Genomic DNA, 24,662 nt, shown 5'->3' with positions numbered 1-24,662 from the left:
CTTTCTAAGAGAGGCCTATCCATACCCTCTTGTCAAAAGTACTGCCTAGGCCCAAATTCTTGTCTTTATTAAGCATAACTTTTCTCTATAGCACTGTGTTAATTATCGTTCCTCCATGTCAGATTACCCCAAAATCTAGCAGCTTAAAACAACAAGCCCGGAACATTCCTATCAGCCGGAAATTTGCGTGGCTCAGGGTCTCAGGAAGTTGCAGTAACATGAGGACCAGGACTCAAGTCATGTGAAGGTTTGGCCGGAAGAATCGCTTGGAAGATGGCTCCTTGACATGCGGATGGCAAGAGACTTGGTTGCTCACCAAGCGGACTGTTCCATAGAGCCACTTGACTGTCCTCATAACATGGCAGCCAGTTTCCCCAGAAAGAACAAAGTGAAAGCCACTGTGTCTTTTATGACCTAGCCTTGGAAGTCACACACAGCCGTTTCTACAATGTGCTGTTATGTATGAAGGTCAGCCCTGTTTAATATGGGAGGGGACTACACAGGGGCATGAATGGGGTGTCTGAGGAACATCATGGGAGATTGGCTACCACTAGCACTGGTGGTTTGTCACTGATGTCCCAGTTTTTAACCCTTGAAGTCCCGTATCCCAGGAAACCTAACCATCCTGGGCAAACCAGGCTCCTTTCATTGCTCTATGCCCAGTGCCAGAACAGTGCTGGCACATAGATTGTTCGGTATTTGAAAAGAATTTTTTTACCGCAAAAGTTGTCTGAGGGTGATTTTTATTTCAGGAAACTTGCTTTTGAGATGGTCAAAATCTTTTAAAATAGGTAAGCCCTCTGGAAAAGATACCCACTTTAAGAAATGTACCTAGTACTAGTCATCAATGGGGATAAGCAAAAACAACGTATATTTTCAAGTTTCTCTAAAAAGGAAGGCAAATATGGCTATATAAAGAAATTTTGGTTTTACTTTTTTCTTATTTTATGAGTCTTCCAGCATCTGTTCATTCTTCGTGTGCTATTTCCTCCTTGTCTCCTTCGATTCATTTTCATGACCCTTCCATGTCAGCATCTTTGAACCCTTCGAAGTTCAAAACGCTCTTTACTTTTCCTCTTCCCAGGGCCATTGTTCTTTTCCATATTTTCCAATGTACTGCTCTTCTTCTGCAGTCTCCTAGATAGCCTTCCTCTGTCTTCGTGGTCTGCACTGCAGTACGTGCAGATCATCAGACTAATTTTCCTAAGCCATTTTGCCTCACAGGTCACTGTTTATGTTCGAGAATGGTTGTCAGTTGCCCAGAGAATGCGGTTTAAAGTCCTTTGCCTGGCTTTCAGTAGCTCCCACTACCTGTCCCCCATACTACCAATCTCCAATATGTGTGTTTTTTCCACACCAACAAGCAATTCTCAGACACCGGCTGGGAGTCCTACAAGTCAGCTCAACTCTGACACTATCTACCTGGAGACAGGGCCAGATCCCACAGGTTAAGGGCTCCGTCCCACAAGACTGACCCCACTTCAGATGCCAATAGCAGGTCCAGGTTGTTACCTGTGCTTCTGACCAACTGGCTATAAGCCAGACAACCCTCTCTGGTTTGATTTATTTGCTGGAGTAGCTCACAAAACTCAGGAAACCAGTTTACTTACTAGATTACTGGTTTATTACAAAGGATATTAAAGGATACAGATGAATAGCCAGATGAAGAGATACACGGGGTGAGGTCCAGAAGGGTCCCAAACACAGGAGCTTCTGTCCCCATGGAGTTTGGGGTGCACCACCCACCTGGCACATGGATTTGTTCTGGTTCACTGACCTAAAAGGTCTCTGAACCCCATTCTTTTGAGGTTTTATGGCAGTTTCATTACATTGGCATGATTGATTAAATCTTTGGTGATTGAACTCAACCTCCAGCTCCCTTCTCCTCCCCAGAGGTGTGAGGGGGTGGGACTGAAAATCGCAACCCTCTAATCATATCGTTAGGTCCCATGGCAACCAGCTCTCATCCACAGGTCATCTATGGGCTTTCCAAAAGTCACTTCATTAACATAACCCAAAACACTGTTATCCTCTTTAACACTTTGTTTTTTTGTGAGCTCTGTGCCAGGAATGGACAAAGACCAAGTGTATATTTATTATGAATCACATCATATCATCCTTTAAAATACTCTACTAGTTTTAAATTAAGACTTCCCTACCCTCAAGGAGTTTCTTATAATTTGATAAGGATGGTAAGAAATACCCAACGACCACATTACAGACTGGGTCATGTACAACAAAATATAAAGGTGCGATGGGTATTTAGAAGAGAGAAATCTTATCCAAGTAGATCCGAAAAGTTTTCATTAGGGAGCTGACATTTCAGATGGGTGGTGAAAGAGGGAGAAGATGGCGGACTTCATCTGCAACTGAAGGAGGGAGGTGGAAGGTAGAAGAAATACTAGGGAGGGAGGAAACTACAGGACATATTTAGGAAGAATATAAGTCTAGTTTGTGTTGAAGCATAAGATACAGGTAAAGACGAAATAAGACTAGAGAGGATTAAGGTATTGGGTAAAGGGTTGAATGCTACACTTTGTTGTTCATTCTTCATTTGGTAAACAGTAGGAACTCAAAAAGAGTTTCAGTTTATATGGGCATAAGGAATAGGAGTGGTCCTTGAGGTCCAGCAGCAGTATCTGGAATGGGTTGGAAAAACACTAGAAAGGGGCAGGTCTATAGCCAATAGCTCCTTGGTAAATGCAAGACGACTGACCAAGGGACCTTGTGTTAAACTTCTCTGCCGTATATTCAGAGTATTGAATTAATCGCTGCTGACAATGCTGTAAAAAATGTTTCTTACCAAATTAATCATTTTACTGAAGAATTTAAACTGAGACTGCCCATGTAAAAACTTTAGATTTGAAAATATTAAAATTTAGAATTTGTTTCTGGGTACTGTGACATAGCCCTTAAGATAGTTCACTTAATTGCCAAACTACTGAAGTTATGTTACACACTATAAAAGTGACAGTATCCATGAAGATGTAGTCCCTTTCCAATCCTGAAAGATGTTGGAATGTTGATTTTTGATTACTACAAAATTTAAAATAAGAGGAAATGAGCTCATCTTCAAGTCAGCTGAGATACTGGTATTGATAGACAGTCGTCTGTTGTGACAGGCTTACTACTTTTCACATACCTATATTGCAGTAGCAACTTGTTTTTGTTTTTCTTAAGATTTTATTATTTGACAGAGAGAGACAGCGAGAGAGGGAACACAAGTAGGGGGAGTGGGAGAGGGAGAAGCAGGCTTCCCACCGAGCAGGGAGCCTGATGCTGGGTGGATGCAGGGCTCCATCCCAGGACCCTGGGATCATGACCTGAGCCGAAGGCAGACGCTTAACGACTGAGCCACCCAGCGCCCCAGCGACCATGGTTTTTAAAAGGAAAACTTAAAAGGCTTGGTTGGGATTAACTTTTGGGGGGGTAACAAAAAATATAAAACTAACATTTATTAAATGGTTTACTTCTTTGAATTCTGTGTTTGTAAAAAAAGTTAAGTAAAGAATTACGATTTTCAATAAACAATTTTAAAACATTTTACTACCTCTTGGTTTTTGGGCATCTCGATATGCAGAGTTTTCTGTGCTTAAATTAACAAAGAATTGAGATATTCTCAAAGAATTGAAAAAACCTGGTTTCACAGCATTTAAAATAGAACAGATCAGCCAGTTTCTGGATTCTTTGAAAAAAGAAAAAAATAATCTAAATAAAATAAATTCAGTCTTTAATATTTAGTAAAATTCTGCTGACCTATTTAAAATTATGATCATTCTTAATGTATTTAAAAAACAAAAAATATTAGATAATGTGACATATTGGAAAGGGAATAGGCTTTGGGGACAAACTGGCTTCCCCCCTTACTAGCTACGTGACTGTGGGTAATTGAACCCTTTCCTTCTGAAAAACGTTCTTCCTACTACTTAATTGTAGGGTCAGGAGGATTACACGGTTCTAACTGTAACTGTTTTCTATGTATTAGACCAATGGTTGGCAAACTTTTCCTACAAAGGGTAAAATAGTAAATATTTTAGGCTTTATAGGCCTATGGTCTCCACAACTATTCAACTTTTTCACATAAAAGCAGCCATAGACAGCACATAAATGAGTGTGGCTGTGTTCTAACAAAACTTTCTTTATGGATGAATTTTGAATTTCATATATTTTACACATGTCATGAACTGTTCTGATTTTTTTCAACTATTTACAAGTTTTAAAAAATCATTCTTAGCTGCTATTCCATACAAAAACAGTGGCAGGCCAGATTCGGCCCTTAGGCCATAGTTTGCCAACCACAGTCTTAGACATTTAATTACACACTGCGAGGTGCAGGTGCTATAACTTAACTTCACAGATGAAGGAAACGGGAGCAGATGTTATGTGACTGACTTGGAGTCTCCCAGCCAGTGTCAGATCCATTAAAAATGGCTAGTGTAGAACCTCACACATGGTCCAGAGTCAACTAAAAAAATAGGCATTTCCGCAACAGTTTTCATCTTTTTATTCCACAGCATTTATTGGATTATGAGGCCAGTATAGTGCTAGTCCCACTGAAAGAACTTTAGAGTTTTCTTATGAGCAGTTACTTGTTGATTGACTTTGTCTTAATGTTTGAAAAGATGGCTTAGTTGAAACACAGGCAGGGGAAAAAAAAAAATCACTATCTTGGTTATATATAGCCTATTTTTCTCCTGAAAGACCTTCAGACACTTTTTTCCATTCAGTCTATAAACATCCCCGTGTGAGAGAATAATTAGCTTCCTAATTTTATGTTTGGGGAAATTGAAGTGATAGTTTGGGGATGTTATGTGACTTTAACATTGTATCTTAGGAGGCCATAATATTAACATCAGAACTAGAACTCATATTTATGACATCCCATCCTAACTTAAATACTGCAGTGGAAGTAGAGGAATAATACACAAAAATATAGTTCTGAGACTTTCTAACTTCATCATGATACAAATGACCTAGGACAACAGTAGTTTAGTAAGGGATTTTCAGAATAATTTCCTATCTTATAACTAATATAGCTGGAGCAGTATAAAGAACTACATCAACCTAAATTATAAACAGAAAAGGAAAATGTTTAAGTCACTTTTTTCTTAAATATAAGAATTTGCTTAATTTGCTTCTTGCCTAAAATCAGTAGTATACTGGAATTTGCTATTTTTAAAGGAAAAAGAGTTGCACTTATTTCAAATATAAGAGATGCCTAAATATGTTGAGGATGTTTGCCAATTGCAAAGCCTTATAAATATTTGTTTTCCTAGTATTCTACTACATGGGGGGGGCAGTTTTTTAAAAATCACTTTTGAAGATTTTTAGGGTAAAAAAAGCAATGATGATTCAGAATGAGAACATAAACACCGCTTTAAGCCTGGATTGACTTTCCAAAGCAAGCTTGAACTTCTTGAGCCCTGTTTTATTGTTTCAGGTCAAAATGCATGATCAATGTATGCTATTCCCACTGTCTAATTTTGCTCAGCATTTTCTACAGGAAGAGAGCAAAATATTTTCTACACCTCCTTTACAATTAAAAAAACCCCATGTTTCACACTTTAATGAATGCATACATTCTCATGGTAAGGGATATATAGTCCCCCTCTGTACTGGATCAGTCATCGGGGTTTATTGTTACTCTATCTTAAAACCAGAAATAGGATTATATACAGTATACCCACCAACACACACACACACACACACACACACACACACACACACACACACACACACATATACACCCCATCCTCAGCATCCCTGTTTGTCCGAATTGAGTACTGTTATTGCATTATGTAAATTTGTAATGACATATGTTCTCGAATAAATATTGAAGTACAATGCTACTATCCATAGAGAGCTGGTATGTCTCCTCCATATTGCTAGTAACACATTTTTCTACCCTAACAACCTCGCCATCCCCAAACCACTTTTAATTTATAGTTTATAATATTTGATCCTTGCTTTATTGTTCCTACCACCAACTCTTGAGTTTATCCTTTTTGTAAGCTTGTCCAGTGACTTTTAACACATTCTTTAGTTACTTGGATCAACTTCTTATTTTCCCCTCAATGAAAAAATTGAAATGACCTGTAAACTTTTTGACTTCATGGCCAAGAACATTTTTTAAAAGCAGAAGCATACACATAAAAAAAAAAAAAAAGAATCCTGGTGACAACTATTTTATAAATATGTGACTGTATTTTTCTTTATGTCCAGAAACTTGTATTGAATAGAATTCAGGTATATTCCTCCCTAACCCACACAGTTCATAGATCTAACACCAGGTTTTTGTACCAAAATGGGCAAGAAAATGAAGGCACAGGCTCACTTTGTATCGATAAAGGACATCAAACACAGTCATGAGGCACTAACAACATATTAAGCATAGTCAACTCAAAAAAGCAAGTGTTCAAAGTCCTCGATAACTTTTCTCCCTTTAAGATTTGGCAAAATCCAGTCTAGATATTTTAATACCTCAGAAAGAAAAAATAAATAAGAGATGCTACGTTAAAACATCAGATTACCTATTGTCTTTTAGAAATATAAGGAAAGGAATAAAATGAAGGGAAGGGACCACAGATTCCCTATATTCTTGGATTATCCTTCCTTTCTGAGGGTCTCAGATGTCTGTATGCATCTGTAGAAATGCCAGCTGTACCTGAAGATTGAAGGGATTGTTGGTAGTTGGCTGACATGGTCCCTCAACACTATTAAAAGTTTGTATTACAAAAACAAAATTAGCTTGATTTCTGCTAAACCCTTTGTTAAAAGCCTAAGTCAAATTTGGTTATTTGAAGGTGATCTAAAAAGTTTAAAATAAAGGAAAAATATATTCTGGCTTCCCAGTAGAAACAGATGACATATTTAGACTTCAGGAGCAAATAAATACACCTTAAAGCCAAGCAAATTTCTCTCCTGTTGCAGACTCCATACAGACTACGAAAACAGTCACTGTTTCTCTAATGCTGATGACAGCATCACTCCTAGAACATACCAGGAACTAGCTTCACAACTTTAAGAGACGTTTTCTATGACATAACATGAAAGATGAGGGTTTAACTTAGGTCTGAGCAGGCAGAATAGACCCGCACTTTACAACATCTCTATCACAAATACATGACAATTGAACAACAAAACACAGCCCAGTCTCTGTTTACATCAAAACCACTGTCTATGTGATATATAATTACTTGCTTTCTATGGGTTAATATCACCCATTGCCAAGACCAGAGCTGGCAGTCCATGGAGCATGCCATTTACTACAGGTAAGCCTAAGTCTATAACTGCAGAAGTAACATGGAAATGTATCAGCCTATGCAGAGTAGTTAAATATATTTTTAAAATTTTTCCTAGGAAATTAATTTTGATAATATTTCCCAAGTCCTTCAACTAAAGATAACTTGATAATTTTTGTTTTTTTTAAATCAGAATCTACCAAAATTTTTTAACTGTTTCCAAGTATCAGTAACAAAGGAGCTGATACTCCTTGTATTCACAACTAATTGTTACTATATCAGTGAGTTACAATAAACTGTTTTTGCATGCTTGAAAAATTAATTGTAAAGAAAAAAAATAAGGAATACTTATAGGAGGATCCCAATAATTTGGTGTTTTTGCTTTAAAAACAACCTCTAATATTCATCTCTGACAACACAGTTTGTATATATATGTATATAAAGTTCATTTCCATGCTTATTACATAAAAATAACTATAGGAAATCAGTATCAGCTGATATATACCCAATTAATTCACTGCAGAAGGGAAAATAAGAAAAAAAATCTGAAGTAATCAGTAAAGCTCACAGTTCAAAAAATTTTTTTCCTTTTCTTTTTTTCTTCTTTTTTTTTTTTTTTGCTTGTTTGAATTTTTTTGGTAGTTTCATCTGTGCTGTGTTGAACAAGTTGATTCCCAGACTAAGGGCCTCCGAGTAGATTTGAAAGGAAGCCCGAAGACTTCTTATTTTGCTGTGCTTCTGCTTCTTGGTCTTGTGAAAGTCCCAATTCACTCTCAATTTGATCAAGCTCTGACTGGTCAAGTAGTTCAAAGTCATCACCTTCCTCAGGGTCTGTGTCATCGCCTGGGCTGGGGGCAGCCTGAGAAAGTGCTTGCTGCGCACCTTCCAACTGCTCTTTGATGGCTGCTGTCACTGCGGCCGCGATGGCGTCCCCAGCCAGGTTGCGCATCAAGTGAAAGGTTTGGTCACTGCTCAAAGGAAGGGTGAGACCAGCTGCCGACTGCCTCTCTCCGCTCGCTCTGAGACCGCTGTCCAACTGCTCTTTTTTTCTCCTTTGCTCAGTGGGCAAGCCAAGGCTGAATTCATCTTCATCATTTGTTCCCGTGCCGTTTTCTACCGATGGAAAATCGGAAAGGTCTCGAGAGAAAACTTCTTCGCTCGGTCGGTCAAGATCTGTGGAATGTATAACACAAGTTCATGCTTGAGCACCGCGATGAATTTGAAAGAAAAGAACTGTCTAAACGATAATCTGACTTCAGTCCGAACCCTCCAGGCAAACTTGACATTCACCTAGCCTCCTGGCTCAGTTTAAATCAACTTAAGCACATACTGGACCCCTTTCAAATCTGGGACACTACCACTCTACAAATACACAAATACCGCATGTCCCTGCTACTTTAGTTTTTCTCCTAAGTACCAAACAGTATATGTAATGGCTTAATGTTCAACCTAACGTTAGCTTGAGGCTTGACTTAACTTTTTTTTTTAAGTTTTTATTTAAATTCCAGCAAGTTAACATACAGTGTATGAATTTCAGGTATACAATATAGTGATAACGCTTCCATACAACACCAGTGCTCATCACAAGTGCCCTCCTTAATCCCCATCACCTATTCTACCCATCCCCCATCCACCTCCCCTCTGGTAACCATAGTCTGTTCACTATTTTAAAGAGTCTGTTTCTTGGTTTGCCTCTCTCTTTTTTTCCTTTTGCTCATTTGTCTTTTTTCTTAAATTCCACATACAAATGAAATCATATGCTATTTCTCTTTCTCTGACTTATTTTGCTTAGCATAATACTCTCTAGCTCCATCCACATCATTGCAAATGGCAAGATTTCATTCTTTTTATGGCTGAGTAATATTCCACTGTATATGTGTACTGAAGTTTAAATGTTATCGTAAACAAAAGTTTTATCCTGCCCCAGGGAGGGTTTTCACTTTAAGCCAATATGGATATGCATGATCACAAGTTAAAAAAAATACTTCAATTGGAGGTTTTCATGGATTCTGGTGTAACAAAGGGTGAGTATTATCCTGCCTCAGCATTATTCATCCATAGAGATGTATATCTCAGCATCTGTAACCTATGTTTGTTTAAAGCAATGAATTAAAAGAAATATTGCTCCTTCTATCCCATATTCAACTTAAGAGCTTATGGAAACATTTGGCTTTCCCTAAATATTGCTGAAAGTGACCATGCCCTATTTGCCAAACTTGTGTTCAGAATACATACAGGAACACTTTAAGATTTGGGACATTTGAAAGCAATGTCAGGTTAGTAGGCAGACAGTGATTTTATTGTTTTTCACTTTCCATAGAAAAGTTTTCAGTACAACAGTTAACTCTTTACAACAAAGAGTTAAAGCCTTCTGTGTGGGTTGGATTACTGCTGCCCCTTTTGTTGTGTAATGCTTAAGAACAAAGGGTTTGCTATCCTTATCTTGATAATGTTGGGCTTGTACAGCTTGAGGTTTTTTTTTGTTTGTTTGTTTTTTAAGTAGACTCTAAGTCCAATGTGGGGCTTGATCTCACAACCCCATGATCAAGAGTCACATGTTCTACCAACTGAGCCACCAGGTTGCCCCATGAATATTCTAATACACTTTAAAGGTGAGGAAATTGAAGCCCACAGAAATTATGTCACCTGTTCAAAGTCACACAGGTAGCTAATGACAAAAGCAAGACTACACTTGGGTGTCCCAGTCTCCAAGCCTGTCTTTCAAACATTGCACAGCCTCCCTCCGTCCTCTAGGAAAAGAAAGTGTGTTCTTGCTTGTAAAAACACATATAAAGCAATTCATAATCTTCCATTATAGCCTCATATTTTCAGTATATGGCTAAAATGACTTGAAATAATCCAATGAGGCTAGTAAATGTTAAGTTACTGCACAAGACTGTCTATTTTAAACTATATTTATCCTAATTATAAAAAAATTTTTTTTAAACTAACTTTGAAGACAAACATGAGTGGAGTCAGCTTTAGACTTGGGGAGCTGGTCCTCTGCACTTCAATCCTTTTTAATGAGGACTAGCCCTGGATGTATGGGATGAGTGTCTCTCTTCCATTCCTTCCATTGTTGCCAAAAGTAATGGATATTTGCCACCAGACATTTCAGAAATTGTTTTCACTGTCAATTATTTATTTGTTTTCAAAATAAAGGCAGATTTGTATATTGACTGTCTTAGATCTTTTTCTCATACTTTTAAAAAAGTAAAAGCTTTTGAGATATGATTCATATACCATAAAATTTGCCCTTTTAAAGTGTACAACTCAGTGGTTTTTAATATACTCACAAAGCTTTACAACCACCAAATACCTAATTTCATCATTACAAAAAACTCATATTAATTACCACTCACCACCATTCCTCTTCCCTCAGCCCCTAGCAGCCAGTAAACTACTTTCTGTCCAAATGGATTTGCCTCTTCTGGGTGTTTCATGTAAATGGACTGATACAATAGGTGGACTTGTGTGTTTGACTTCTTTCACTCAGCATAATGTTTTCAAGGTTCATCCAAGTCATGGCATGTACCCGTACTTTGTTTTTATAGCCAAGTGGTAGTCCGCTGTAGAGATACGCCATATTTTGTGTATTCATTCAGCAGTTGACAGAGGTAAATATTTTTGCAGATACTCATAATATTAAAAAGAAGAATATGTAAAAATGTGAGCATACCATCAGAAGTGTCTGTCTGTGGAGTGTACCCTTCTGACAGGTTGAAGGTCCCATTGTCAGTCCAGGAGACCTCGGACACGTCCGTGTCAGACACAGACAGCTCTTTGGCCGCAACCGTGAGGCTAATCTGTGTTAACATAGACAGCAATGACACATTTGAAACTTCTGACAGAAATCTTTTTGAAAACTCCATACGAACCCCCAAACTATCAGAATAATAAAAACCAGATGAATCACTCTCCTTTTGAAACTGTTCAATCATCTTAGAGAAATAGGAGGAGCCCATTAGGCAAATCATTCAGCTTCAGGGCATATAAATAAATTTACAGTCAAACCGCACAGCAACAAATGGAAAACCAAACAAAAAATACCTTAGGACAAAGAGCTGAAAGGTCTAATTCACTGTCATCTTTGTGACTTTTTTCTTTATCTGCTTCTGTTGAGAAAAAATTTAGAGGCTTTCAGTGTCCTGGTCAGCTTAGACATAGTGTACTTTATCCATTCTACAGTGGTACCCTGACCCACATTCCTCAGAGTCTCCAGTGCTTCCATTTAATTGAATGTGTGCACACAACAAGCTTCACGTATCTGCAAATGTTTCAGTTCCAAGGGAACGGTCCATATCAGTGATTCTAGTAGGGACTGACCCAGCAGCAGCACCGCTGATGGGAACTTTTTAGAAATGCAAATTCTCAGGCCTTACCAACTATACCAACTAAATCAGAAACTCTGGGGTGGGGCCCAGGACTCTATGCTTTAATAATCCCTCCAGGCGACTGATGCTTGCTATAGTTTGAGAACCTATAAGGTCACAGGCCAAGTTAAAGAGTGAAAAACGATCACTTTGGGTTTTCCTCCGTTTTCTTTTCTTTCCCTTCTTCTCTCCATCCCCTCTTATGCGGCTCCCACACTCTTTCTTAGCCCTAGCGCGGTTTTTTATTTGCAACTGTCCACCCCAAAATAAGACAACTGAAACAAAGGAAATCATAAGTAGCAAATATAGAATTATTAAATTCTTTCCTCCTTCCCCTGACAATTTGAATTAAAAAGTGAATTTCTAACGTGTTTGAGAAAAGCATAAAAGCCTAAATAAATAGGTAAAGACTACATTACTTTGGGGGGATTAGCTTCAATATGTAATAAAAGGCTAAAAGCACTTTGAGACATATTCAAAGTGATTTCATAATAAACAGGCAGCTGACATCCCATCCCATGCATGGAATCTAAAATTCAAACTTTACCTACCAGATCTCTTACGTTTCTTCTGATTAATATATTCTCCAATTCCAAAATCTAGCTTCAGCAGAACTGACTTGATTTTGCTGTATAGTTTTTGTCCAATATCATTACACTTTAATAGGGGACACAAAAATGCACACAGCACTGAAACATAGAAAGGAAGAGCACGTCAGTAAGATGACCTTCCTTTCAAAAGGCTACCTCTGAGTATCTCACAAAAATAGTTCAGTCAGTAAGACAAATACAAGTTTTTTTCTTAGAGAAGTGCCTCTGTGAAATAAGTTCATAATTTCTATTCTTCCTCCTGTTAATGAATACATTTTCCCCTACACACACACACACACACACACACACACACACACACACACACGCATGCATGCACACACTATGCTTACAGTCACTGTTTTCAAGGACTTGCTATTAAATCAACTTTCTCCCTTTTATTCTTTCACCCTCAACGTTGACACAAAGATTACATGCTTTCTTGACAACAGTCCTGGATTAAAATCTGCACTCTACTTATTTGTTGAATAAGCCATTTCGCTATAGGAAAGTTATTATCTATTAGCCTCTCATCAGTAATATTGGGATAATAATATTATCTCTTGCGGTTTTGTGAAGAATAAATGAAGTGAATGCAAACCATCTGAATAATGCCTGGCCTATATCAGACTATCCCCTGGCTCTCTTCTCCTTTAGTTCCTAAACAAGGCAATCAAGGGCTGGTAGTCTATATGAGTTCCATCTGAGAGAGTGGATTTGTGCTTTGATCATCTGCCATGGATGTTACACATTAGGAATACAAAAAGAAATGAAGCCTGATCTAGAGAATGTACTGTATTCCCTAGTGTTTACTTCTTTGTTGTTGTTAGAAAATGTGCCCATTTACCTTTTAAATAGGAGTTGCAACCTCAAATATCACTAGAAGCCAAGGAAGCATATGTACATTTTAAAAGCTGGTGTAAGAAAAATGGGGAAATAACCAGGGTTAGTTCAGTGGAGAGTGCCTGTCCCATCTCAAGGTGGCAGCACAAGACCGTATTTTTCAGGAGAAGATGGAAATCTATACTTTTTTTTTTTTTTTACAGCACTGTGGAGTTATATTTGACATATAATAAATTGTACATATTTAAAGTGTACAATTTGATAAGTTCTGACATATGCATACAACTAAGAAACCATCACCACAATGAAGATAGTGAACATATCCATCACCCCCTAGATTTTTCCCATCTTCCTGTTAATCCTTCTCTCTTGCCTTGCCCTGCCCCTACGCACCTCATCCTTAGGCAACCATTTGTGTGCTTTGCTATTAGCTAAAGATGAATTTGAATGATGTATAAATGGAATCACACAGTGTATGTTCTTTTTTACGTGGCTTTTCCCATTCAATCTAATTATTTGGAGATTTATCCAGACTGTTGCGTACATCCATTTTTTTCATGCTGAGTAGTCATTGTATGGATATACCACAGTTTGTTTACCGGTATGTCTATGGATGGACAGATAAGATTGTGTTCTGTCTTTGGTTACTACAAATACAGTTGCTGTGAACATTTGCAGACGAGTCTTTGTGTAGGTATATACTTTCATTTCCCTTGGGTAAATACCTAGCTGTGGAATAGCTGGGTCATATATAGTTTTTAAGAAACTGCTAAACGGTTATCCAAAGTGTTTTTACCGTTCTATCTACCCACCAACAGTATGTGAGAATTTCTAGTTGCTCTGTATCCTTGCTAATACTTGCTATGGTCAGTATTTTAAATTTTAGTCATTCTGGTGGGGGTGTAATGGTATGACATTGTGGTTTTAATTATTTTTTGAGCCACAGAACATACACAAAGGCAAAGGGATTAGTGTGTTTGTGGGGGATGGGAAATATAGCTTACTTATAGTTTTACTGACATAATTTAAAATCAAATCAAATCACTTGTAACCCACCCTGCCTTTTGGCAGCCGTTCCTCCAACTCTAAAATATAAACATGTCTCTAGGAAAAGGAGAAACTTTGTAGAGCAGGAAATTAAAGGATAACCAATATGCTGTATAGTTAAGGACTCATCCTTCCTCTTCCAAACTATGGAAGGCCATGTTGACCATTGAATGATACCACAGGCATCACATAAATTAGCCAAATGTTCTACCATACTTACACAGTAGATAGCTGAGTATAACTCCAGGAATGTAACTTCCCAAGACTGTAAAAAATGTGCACACACTGCAGACCAGGAGACAAAACTAGAGATAACAGAAACAAGATGTGACATTATCTATAACTCCAAGACATTTTCGGGCACAGGATACACAGACAATTATTTATCTATATGTGACCTACCATGTTATGGCAAATGTTTTTCAAACAGTGTTCTTTTGTATTTGGGTCTGCCTGATGACTGCTGTGTTCAGCCTGCCTTAGTCCACTCTAACACTTAGTGATAATCATTGTGAGGTTCCAGAAGCTAATTTCTGGCACAGAGAACATCTCCCATTAATCATGCCTGTGGCTATATTACTGTCAGATGCAAGAGAACTGAAGACTAGTATGTCCCCAGAAACTTCTTTTCCTCAGGATCAGTCACTGAAAATAATGCAGCCTGGTCAATAACCCTGCAAGTTCGAACTACTTCTATAGACTCATCAAAATTCATAAACACAGCAAAGCAGAAATTAGAGGCATTTATATAAATAGAATGGCAATTTGCACAGGTGATAAACTGCTAGGATGAATCCACTGGCCATCACTAGCCTTCCTAACCATATGCATTCCTCAAATTGACCCCACTTCTAGGTCACTTAGGAACCAAATGGGAATGAAATGAAATTCCTACGGTGAAATGTGCTTATTTTCCTTCTGTCAGTTATGACCAAAAAAATCTTGGTTGTTTTAAGAAATTTAAACATCATGACAAAAAAATCTCCCATAAAGCCTTCACTTGTTTTCCACATCCCAGTCTTAAAAATAAACTACTTTTATTCTTTTGATTTATCTTTAAATTACGGTATTAAATTGGCAAGCAAAGAAAATTCATTAAGGGAATTTCAAAAAGACATATGAGGAAAGAATACATAACTCTGATCAGTAACTGATTAACACCGTCAGATGAAACTTGATTTCCCAATCTTCGGCACAGGGTTAGTAAGTTAACTAGTCAAAAGGAGAACAGATGAACTTACAGAACAAACTTAAGAGCTGTTTCTGAAACAGCAGAGGCCCTTGAAGAATATGCAATTCGAATAGCAAAATGGAAGAGGAAGGACCATAAGCATTGAAAGAATAAGTGTAGGAAAACATTACCATGTCCGGAATTCGATTTCACAAAGAGATTTCATATTAGCCCCTAAATCTGTAACATCATCTTAAGCCAATTGACTTGGAGTACATTAATGCAATCCAATGCAGAAGTTTTAAGTTCAGAATTTTCTAAAAATGTGTTTAATCATTTCAGTAAAATAGGCATCAAAAATGCAACTCTCCCTCTCCACCATATGGGTATCTATGCTAAGAATTACCTTTGGGGATTAAAAAAAAAAATCCACACATATACAACGTTGCCACTCTAATATGCTCAAAATGTGTCCAAGCACGGTTCTATTATCAATACTACTGGAGTTAAGCGATGGCCTGTACATGGTGCAACCAGAGGGATTTTTCAGTGTCGACATTCCTAGGCTCTTCCAACTACAGGTGGAGGTTCAAGGAACTTGAACACAACACTGGTGATGGCTCTGCCCTTAAACCCACATTCTCACAATCACAGCTGAAGCCACCTCTACACATCCAAGTACTCCAACGGTGTGCACCGTGCAAACCCTTCCAAACCACTTGCGACCCTTCTCCTCTGGGGTTTTCATCTTAATTGGAAAAACACACATTCCATTTATATAAAGACTCTGAGTGTCTTTGCCACAGGTTTTCTTTACTAGATAGATCATATAGGAATCTTTACTTTTTAGACTGACTCTATTTATCTCCAAAAGCACCCTCAAAGGACCGTATGTTCATTTCATCTCCCTTTGACTTCGGAACCAGCCTAAGTAATAGAAACAAATTCTTTTTTTATTGAATTGTAATTGACATACAATGTTACGAGTTTTCGGTGTACAACACAGCGATTCAACATTTACATACATTCTGGATACTGACAAGTCTAGTTACTATCTGTCACCTACGTACTTAACATGATATTATTGACGACATTCCTTATCTGTAATTTACATCCCTGTGACTTACTCACTTTTTTGAATTGAAGTGTAGTTGACCTATAATGTTACGTTAGTTTCCAGTGTACAACATAGTGATGACTTTCATAACTGGAAGTTTATACTTTTTAATCCCTTTCCCCTATTTTGCCCACTGCCCTGCCACTCTTCTTTCTGGAAACCACCCGTCTGTTCTCTGCATGTATGTGTCTGTTTTTAAACTGAGATTCTTCATAAGGTATTTTTTTTCTCCTTGGTCTGGCTGATAGCAAGACCAGTCACCATTTTTGTTAATGAGTTAGATAAACATGTATAAAATAGAAAACCCATCCAATCTTGAAATATAAGTTTGAGGATTTTCTAGTGCTAACACCCTCACATTTCTGAACCTCACTAATACCAGCTTTTATGGAATTTGCTCCTAGTATATTATATCCAGGGCCGGAGAACCCTTATAAGCTGATAAAATAGGTTAATTCATTCGTTTCCAATTTATTGCACATTCTAAAGCACACCCGGTAATTCTCCTATGCTGGAAAACTTGCCTTGCCAGGGCTCTGCTGTTTAAAAAGAGACATTTCTTGAAGAAATATGCTGAAATTCATCCATGATTCTGCAATACAGTGGCTGAACCTGGGTCTTTCATCTGGTTTGGAATTGATAACTTCCCAGCTAAAGAGAGAAAAAGAAAACAAAAAATTTTAGCTGCACTTTTGATGATTCAACATTCATTGCTTTAGCAAATATTTATTGAGCACCTGCTCTTGGCCACACTCTCTAGAAAAGCCCTGTGAATTCAGAGGTGAACAAGCCCGATACCTGCCTAATGAAGCTTGTGCCAAGAGAAGAGATACAGGCTAAGCAATTTGCTGCACAACTATCCCATTACAATTAAAGGAAGAGGGTGAAGTATAGGGTGGGGCCTTTGAGACGTCTCTGAAGAAGTTACTTTTATGCCAAAATCTGGATTAGCAGAGTCTATCAAGAGGGCTTGGAAGAGTTCCAAATAGAACAGTGTACAACATAGGCAGAGGGCCTGGAGCCAGAAGAAGCTACCAGCACTATTCTACAGAGCCCCACGTGTGGCTCCAGCAGAGGCAGAGTCAGCCAGAAGAGTAATGCTGCATGAAGCTCGGAAGGTGGGACAGGACCTAATCATACCGGGTCTGGAGGGACTTTTTAGAAATGTTTGAAACCTTAAGGATAGGGAAGCCACAGTCTTTTTAGAGAAACCTTGGCATTGATCTCCTAATCATCGTCATCATCGTCAACAACAATGCCTTCTCAGTATATATTATAGTTCGTCAACTCAATAGAAACTGCTAAACTCAACAGGGTCTCAAAATACCTTGTATTTTTCTACTGTACCTTCCCCCACATGTTGAATGTGATGCATTGGTCATGCATGTGCTCTGTGTCCCTGACCTCATTTTCCCACAGGAACCTTTTTCAAAAAGCTAAAAACCAGTAACCATCTCTCCAGGAAGAAGATACGCAAACACAGGGCATTCCCCTAAAATCACAATCGCATTCAAATCCCACTCTTGCAATACTAACTCATCACAGAAATATACCAGTTAAAACAAGCTCTATCAAGGGCCACCAAATTCTTTCATTTAATAGATAATTGTTAGTGCCTACCACGTGGAAGGCACTGCCATAGAGCTAAGGATACGGCAATAAATGAATGTTTCTAGTAGAAGACAAAGATTATTAGTGAACTATCATCCGAGCTACAACTGCAAGGGAATCAGAGTAAGATGATCTCTGGATTCAAATCCAGTAGTCCTAACACAAATCAAAGCTACTTTGGCCCTTAGGTGCTCAGCTCCCCAGAGACTGTGTATATGTGGATTCTATTTTTTTTTAAGGATTTAAATATAACTTAAAATTATATTAAAAAAGGAAATTTAATTATCTAATCTATAAATTTTAATTGATTTGAGGGAGCATGTGGTGGGGGGTGTGGGGAAGGGCAAAGGGAGAGGGAGAGAGAAAATCCCAAGCAGACTCCATAAGCCTGGAGCCCGTCACGGGGCTTGACTCGGGGCTAGATCCCATGACCCTGAGATCATGACCTGAGCCGAAACCAAGTCAGATGCTTAGCCAACTGCCACCTAGGTGCCCCTATTTCTTTTTAATATACCTTGAACACTAAGACAATTTGTAGATTAGATAATATTTCCTTTTTAAATATAATTTTAAGTTATATTTAAATGAATGCAATAGCATTAAAAAAGAAAAAAAAAAAGCTGTTTCACTTTCCTTCCCCTTTATTCTGTCAGAGTCAACTAATGCTCTACCAGAGTCACTGAGTTACCAGTTCTCCAGGTTTATGCTTTCCATGAGGTAGACACTTGCCAAATGATTTCCTATCATAAGAAATGAACTTTTGGGGACGTTTAGCTGTCGGGGAGTGGTTTACGCATCCATTAACTCTACCCCTCTCTTGAATCACAGAGCAAGCCTGTTTCCATTGGTGACCAAATTTAGCACTAGCTTTGCATACCTTATGAACGATTCCAGACCTATTAAAGGAAACACTAAGTGCATGGCTAGGAAGCCACTTTCTGTAACAAAATCTTGCCAATAGGTCTGCTTAATGGGAAAATATTCTGTACAGGAGGGCAAAAACTACAAGTGGCAAAGGAAATAATAAGATTATTAAACTGTGATTTCCTTTTTGCTTTAAAGATTTTATTTATTTATTTGAAAGAGAGAGAGAAAGAGCACACAAGTTGCGGGGGAGAGATGGAGAGAGAGAGAAGCAGACTCTCCACTGAGCAGGGAGCCCCACATGGGCTCCATCCCAGGATCCCAGGACCATGACCTGAGCCGAAGGCAGATGCTTCACCGACTGAGCCACCCAGGCGCCTTGTGGCCTCCTTTCCGAGAATAACTTATTGCAAACTGGCTAGGATAGGCTAGGCCACTGTTCCATTTACTGGGGCCACACAGTTGACAGCAATACAGATTTTAATTTCTATTCTCTGTGCATATTGAGTAGTATTTAAGGATTCGGTTGAACTGTCCCGGCAAATACAATTCTAGCAAAAATCAATGAAAAACGTATTATGGAATGGTTTATCATTCTTTTAACGATTCAAATGGAATGAATGCCCATTTCATATTTTGAAACAAATTTAAGAGTCTTTTCATCAGGATAATCAACAGATGAAGTGAGTTGTGTTCAGGCAATGAAAGATGAAATAGCAATGGAAATGAATGAACTCCATGTTTGTATGTAAACCTCCTAATCAGAATATTGAGAGAAAAGAAAAATCAGAGAATACATACACTATGATTTTATTTATATAAAGCTCAAAGTCATGCTAAGCCAACAGATTGTTTAAGCAACGAAATGATTTAAAACAAAACGAAACAAAACAAAACAAAACAAAACACCCAAGATTTAGGAAAACGGTTACCTAAGGCAGGGATGGTGTGGGGGTATGGAGAGAATATGGCCAGAGAGGCATGTCACAGTGAGGCTTCTTGAGTATTGGTCATGTTTTATTTCTTAACTTAGGTGATGGATACATGCAAATTGACTTATTAGTGTTCTTAAAGCTACACACACACACACACACACACGGCGTTTATTTAAAAATTTACTGAGGGGCGCCTGGGTGGCTCAGTCAGTTAAGCATCTGCCTTTGGCTCAGGTCATGATCCTGGGGTCCTGGGATTGAGGCCTGTGTGGGACTCCCTGCTCAACGGGGAGCCTGCTTCTCCCTCTTCCTCTGCCCCTCCCCCTGCTCATGCTCTCTCTCTCTCAAATAAATTAAATCTTTTAAAAAACTAAATAAAAAAATTTCTTGATACTTAAACGTATAATCATGCTTTTTATTTCATAACAGTTTTACAAGAGTATATCTCATTTCACATTCTGTATATAAATGTTACTTAAGTTTTTGCCTCAGTTTATTTATTTGTGAACCAAACAATATTTCTGCTAGCGAGAGCCATGAAACATAGTTTCTGAGTAAGCTATACCTTATAGATGCTGAAACCTTGTTCTAATACTACCTTTAGGATTCCTATCTCAGAAGTGACACAACATTTGTATACATATTTCCTATTCTAGTAAGTAAATACCCTAAAATCAGAAAGGAGCCTACTCTAATACTAAATTATCTAAAATTACCTAACTTATTTCTACAGAGATAATGTCATGGTGAAGTCTTCATACAATTTAAGGTGCTTAAAACACATCACCATGAATTAACTAAAAATCTCGTTTCACATTTAAGGATCTTACCTATTTTCATCGTGGGATTCAAGTGGATATGAAGAAACCTCAGCATCCATCCATCCTTACTCATTTATTCAATAAAATGTTATCCAGTTCCCCCTTTGTGTCTCACATTATACTCAGTGTGTTTCCTAGTGTTATTTCCAACCAGCACAAACTGAATACCTGTAGCACTGTCCCTGTGTCTACAGACACCACCGCTTGGTGGGAAGAAGAAACGAAAATATTCAATTGGTGAATATTTTCCATTGTCATACAAGGACACTCTTATTTATATTAAATTCCTCCCCTTTGGAAAAGGCCCTTATGTGACAGTATGATAGGACAATAAATTCCATGGTTACTTATATTAACGCAATAACCTTAAATAAGTCTAACTGATATTTGAATTATTGTTACAGAAATGAGGAATCCATTGTGTAAAACATGAAAATATTATCTAACCAGATGGGTTTTGGAAAGAATAGTAAATATTTAAAAACACAGTTAATGTTTGAGAAAAAAAATGTATAGATTGTGCTGAGTAAAATTTAAAGGAAATATGTACAGCTAAAAAAAAAATTCAAATCAAAAGCAAAGAAGAGATCCCACTCTACACTTCAAACGAAACATGGATCTGGGGCACCTGGGTGGCTTAGTCAGTTAAGCATCAGACTCTTGGTTTCAGTTCAGGTCATGATCTCAGGGTCATGAGTTCAAGCCCCGAGACAAACCCTGCACTCAGCATGAGTCCGCTTGAGACTCTCTCCCCTTCTCTCTCTGCCCCCCTGCTCATGCTCTTGCACATGTGCGCACGCATGCTCTCTCTCTCAGATAAATAAATACATCTTTAAAAAATACATGAAACATGGATTCAGAAGAGTCACTCTCTGGGAGTTTCATTATAGTTTTAAACTGTCCAGCAAGTAATTCTGAGTCCCACTGGAACATACATTTCTATAGTCTTCCCTTGTATACAGTCTACCATTAATGTATATCATGTCATCACATTTCAATTCAGGTAACACAGGTGCATAACATATAACTGAATAACATCTAATATAGTTGTATAATTCAGACTGAAATAGGACATTTGATGTCAACTTTTCAGTCTTATTGTGTAGATGAGTAAAGTGAAACCCAAGTTTTCTGAGCTAGTTCAGGGCAGAGCCAAGACCTGAGGCCATGAGTCCTGGTTTCCAGTGATTCTCTTTGTTCAAAACATGTGCCCTCCTCAAAGAATGGAGAAATTCAATGACCTCCTTTGAAGAGTCTACATATAACTTACAACAAGGAAGAACATTCCACGTTCCTTCTCACTCCTTTCCAGAGTCAGGAGGATTGAGGTGTGACTGACCAGTACCAACATGGCACCAGTTAGTACCCACCCTTTCCAAGAAAAGAAAGTGCTTCGTGGGCAGAATCTAAACACTCAGCGGAAACTAAGATTCATGCTCGGTGTCTGGTTGATGTTTTAATACAGATGACGTACACATACACACACAGAGTTGCTCCATCATGGAACTCTAGGTTTTCCTGGAGAGCCTTGTCTGGAGAACACATAACCAGAGAAAGGATCTCCTGTGAATATTGGATGATGCTGGGGAGACAGATCTTTTGCATGGTGTGTGGCTATCTTCCCACCATCCTTGGCACCGATCAACATGCAATGTAAGGCCCAACTAACATAAAAGGAGGCTTAAAAATGGCTTGAGGCTTCACTGAGTTCTTAACCAAAGAGTCTAAGTCTTCTATGATTGAAGCTCATCTGGCGGAGAAAATTACCAATGGCTTCAGGATAATATTCCAGGGTTTATCTCCTTCCTCTTTAGTTTCAGAGAGAAAACTGCATTTTCCAGTAAGGATCTTTGGTCCTTCACCCTCACCCCCCCTCCGGGCCCAGCTTTCTCTGTCACTCATGCCCTCGTTAAGGAATGAACCTCTGCACACTCCAGCCACAAGATAAGGACCAGTTAAGAGTCCCTCCCTCATGACTGTTATCCCCAACTTCCCTCACTCTTGGTGAATCCAGTTCAAGTTCACAACTCCCTGCCCCCTCGTGGCTTTCAAATGGTCTTTGCCCAAGGATCTGCAGACATGCAGTGCTTTCCAAAAAAGCTTTCGAAACTAAAGGCCTTGGCAGATTCCATTTTGTTACCGTTATCTTCTCAACAAAAACTAAGGTACAGATTTTTAGCAAAGGACACTCTGCATGGTCAAGGTAAGCAGTTATTTACCAAAGAGCCCTGAGCCCGGTGAAGTGCTTTTTCAGCAGCTGAGGAATTTATGGTTTCACCTGCCTGTGACAGTCCAAGGCGAATAAAAATGAGGAGGATGCCTCCTTAGACAAGCAGCCTCACTTCATCAAAGAAGGGAGCTGAGGCTTCCTAGTGGAATTGGAAACCAACATCCCTTCTTCTGCCTCCATATCCCTATTAGAATACAATTAAGTATACGCAGTAGGTGATGTGGCCAAATGAAGTCCTTTAGACAGTTCCCAAACTGAGTGTGCGTGGAACGCCCTCTGCTCCCCACCGCCCCAGGCACTGTTTAAACAGCAGCCTTCTGGACCTCACTCCAGAGATTCTGATGGAACAGGTCTGGGGTAAAGCTCAGAAACCTGCATTTTTAATGACCATCCCAAGTGATTCTGAGGCAGGTATTTTTTTTTTTTACCCAGAGTCACTGCAAGAAACACCCTATGAGAAAGTTACATAGAATTCCTGGTTCAAAACAGAGACAAGAGGAGAACTGGCTTTAGGCAAGATGATATATGGGGGATCCAATCTGCCCCCCCACTGGAAACAACAACAATAGAAGGAGGGAAGGAAGGAATGGAAGGAATGGAGGGAAAGGAAAGAAGGAAGACAAAATATAGGAAACAATGATTTTCAAGATCCTGGGCCTGAAGGAAGGATGCTGATCTCTGAAAGGTGGTGAGTCCTGTGACAGTCCAGTGGCCTGGCCTTGAGTTTCCGGGCCACAGAGTAGGGAAGGGCAACCCAGTGCATCCAGGGACTGCCTGAGCTGAGGAGACAGAACTCAGGGTCCAAACTGAAGGCCAAAGAGGCTGGAGATGGCAGGACAGAGTGTGGGGGCAGCTGGGCCTGCAGAGAGACCACTGGCCATGTGCGGGGTCTGGGTCTTCAGCTGAGGGCCAAGGTAAAGGAGCATGAGGGACCTGGGGGCCAGGAACAAGCCAGCAGAAGGGACGATGGGGAGGAGTCCTGCACTCACGCAGCACTGAGAAGGATGCCTGGTCTCACCAACCAGACGGGAAAACCTCAGAATTCACAGACACTGGACAGAATTCTCAGAAGGGTCTTGCCTTAGTAGGAGAATAATTAGCCCTCAACTAAATGGCTGTTTTGATCGCAAAAGTCTTACAAGCAAGCTCCAAAAGGATCGAACTGATTTAAAGCAATCTCACTGTGTCATTTGTGGGAATACAGAGTGGGGAGTTCTGTTAAGAACCAAGGAACTCACACGTTCAAACTGGGGTCTGAATGATTTTATGTTATGTTCGCACCTGGCTTTTAAATTATTGTGTAACTTTTTCCTTAAAAAAAAAAGCCATATTAATAAATCATGTCTAAATTTTATATTAAAAGTCAAATTTGTCTCTATACCATTTAGTGGCCACAGAGATGAAATTTGAAGGCACTTTAGTTTCAGAACGCAGCACACAGCCTCCTCCATTAGGGGGTTCTGTAAGACCAAGAAATGGGGACACTCCCGCGCTCTTTAAAAATAGACTGTAATTCAGTAAGAGCATGTGCTAGCTGCCTGCTTCATCTCCTTTGCCCAAAGAGTCTTTGAGCACTAGAAAATATCAGGCTGAACAAATGAATCTTGGCAGAGCACAAAAAACCTCTCTCCAGGGGCGCCTGGGTGGCTCAGATGGTTGAGCATCTGCCTTCGGCTCAGGTCATGATCCCGGGGTCCTGGGATCAAACCTGCATCAGGCTCCTGGCTCAGCGGGGAGTCTGCTTCTCCCTCTCCCTCTGCCTCTCTCCCTGCTCATGTTCTCTCTCTCTCTCTCTGTATCTCTGTGTCTCGAATGAATAAAT

The 24,662-nt window shown here is 39.0% G+C and overlaps 1 protein-coding gene across 3 annotated transcripts in view; it reads right to left on the bottom strand.

Annotated features, from left to right (window-relative positions):
• Positions 1 to 6,182: 6,182 nt before the first annotated feature.
• The window catches only part of RETREG1 (reticulophagy regulator 1), a 125,366-nt gene continuing 106,886 nt past the window's right edge, over positions 6,183 to 24,662 (bottom strand). For all 3 annotated transcript variants that reach the window (XM_027605056.1, XM_027605057.2, XM_027605058.2), the window contains 6 exons: positions 16,904 to 17,030; positions 14,312 to 14,396; positions 12,166 to 12,303; positions 11,292 to 11,356; positions 10,921 to 11,047; positions 6,183 to 8,414 (listed from right to left, as the gene is read on the bottom strand). In XM_027605056.1, the coding sequence (XP_027460857.1) occupies positions 7,921 to 8,414; positions 10,921 to 11,047; positions 11,292 to 11,356; positions 12,166 to 12,303; positions 14,312 to 14,396; positions 16,904 to 17,030 (1,036 nt within the window). In that variant the 3' untranslated portion in view covers positions 6,183 to 7,920. The remainder of the gene's footprint in view (positions 8,415 to 10,920; positions 11,048 to 11,291; positions 11,357 to 12,165; positions 12,304 to 14,311; positions 14,397 to 16,903; positions 17,031 to 24,662) is intronic.

The sequence above is a fragment of the Zalophus californianus genome, chromosome 5, assembly GCF_009762305.2.
Source record: "Zalophus californianus isolate mZalCal1 chromosome 5, mZalCal1.pri.v2, whole genome shotgun sequence".
Lineage (NCBI taxonomy): Eukaryota > Metazoa > Chordata > Mammalia > Carnivora > Otariidae > Zalophus > Zalophus californianus.
Note: the sequence above shows the minus strand (reverse complement) of the source record. Positions and strands in the feature narration are given on the sequence as shown.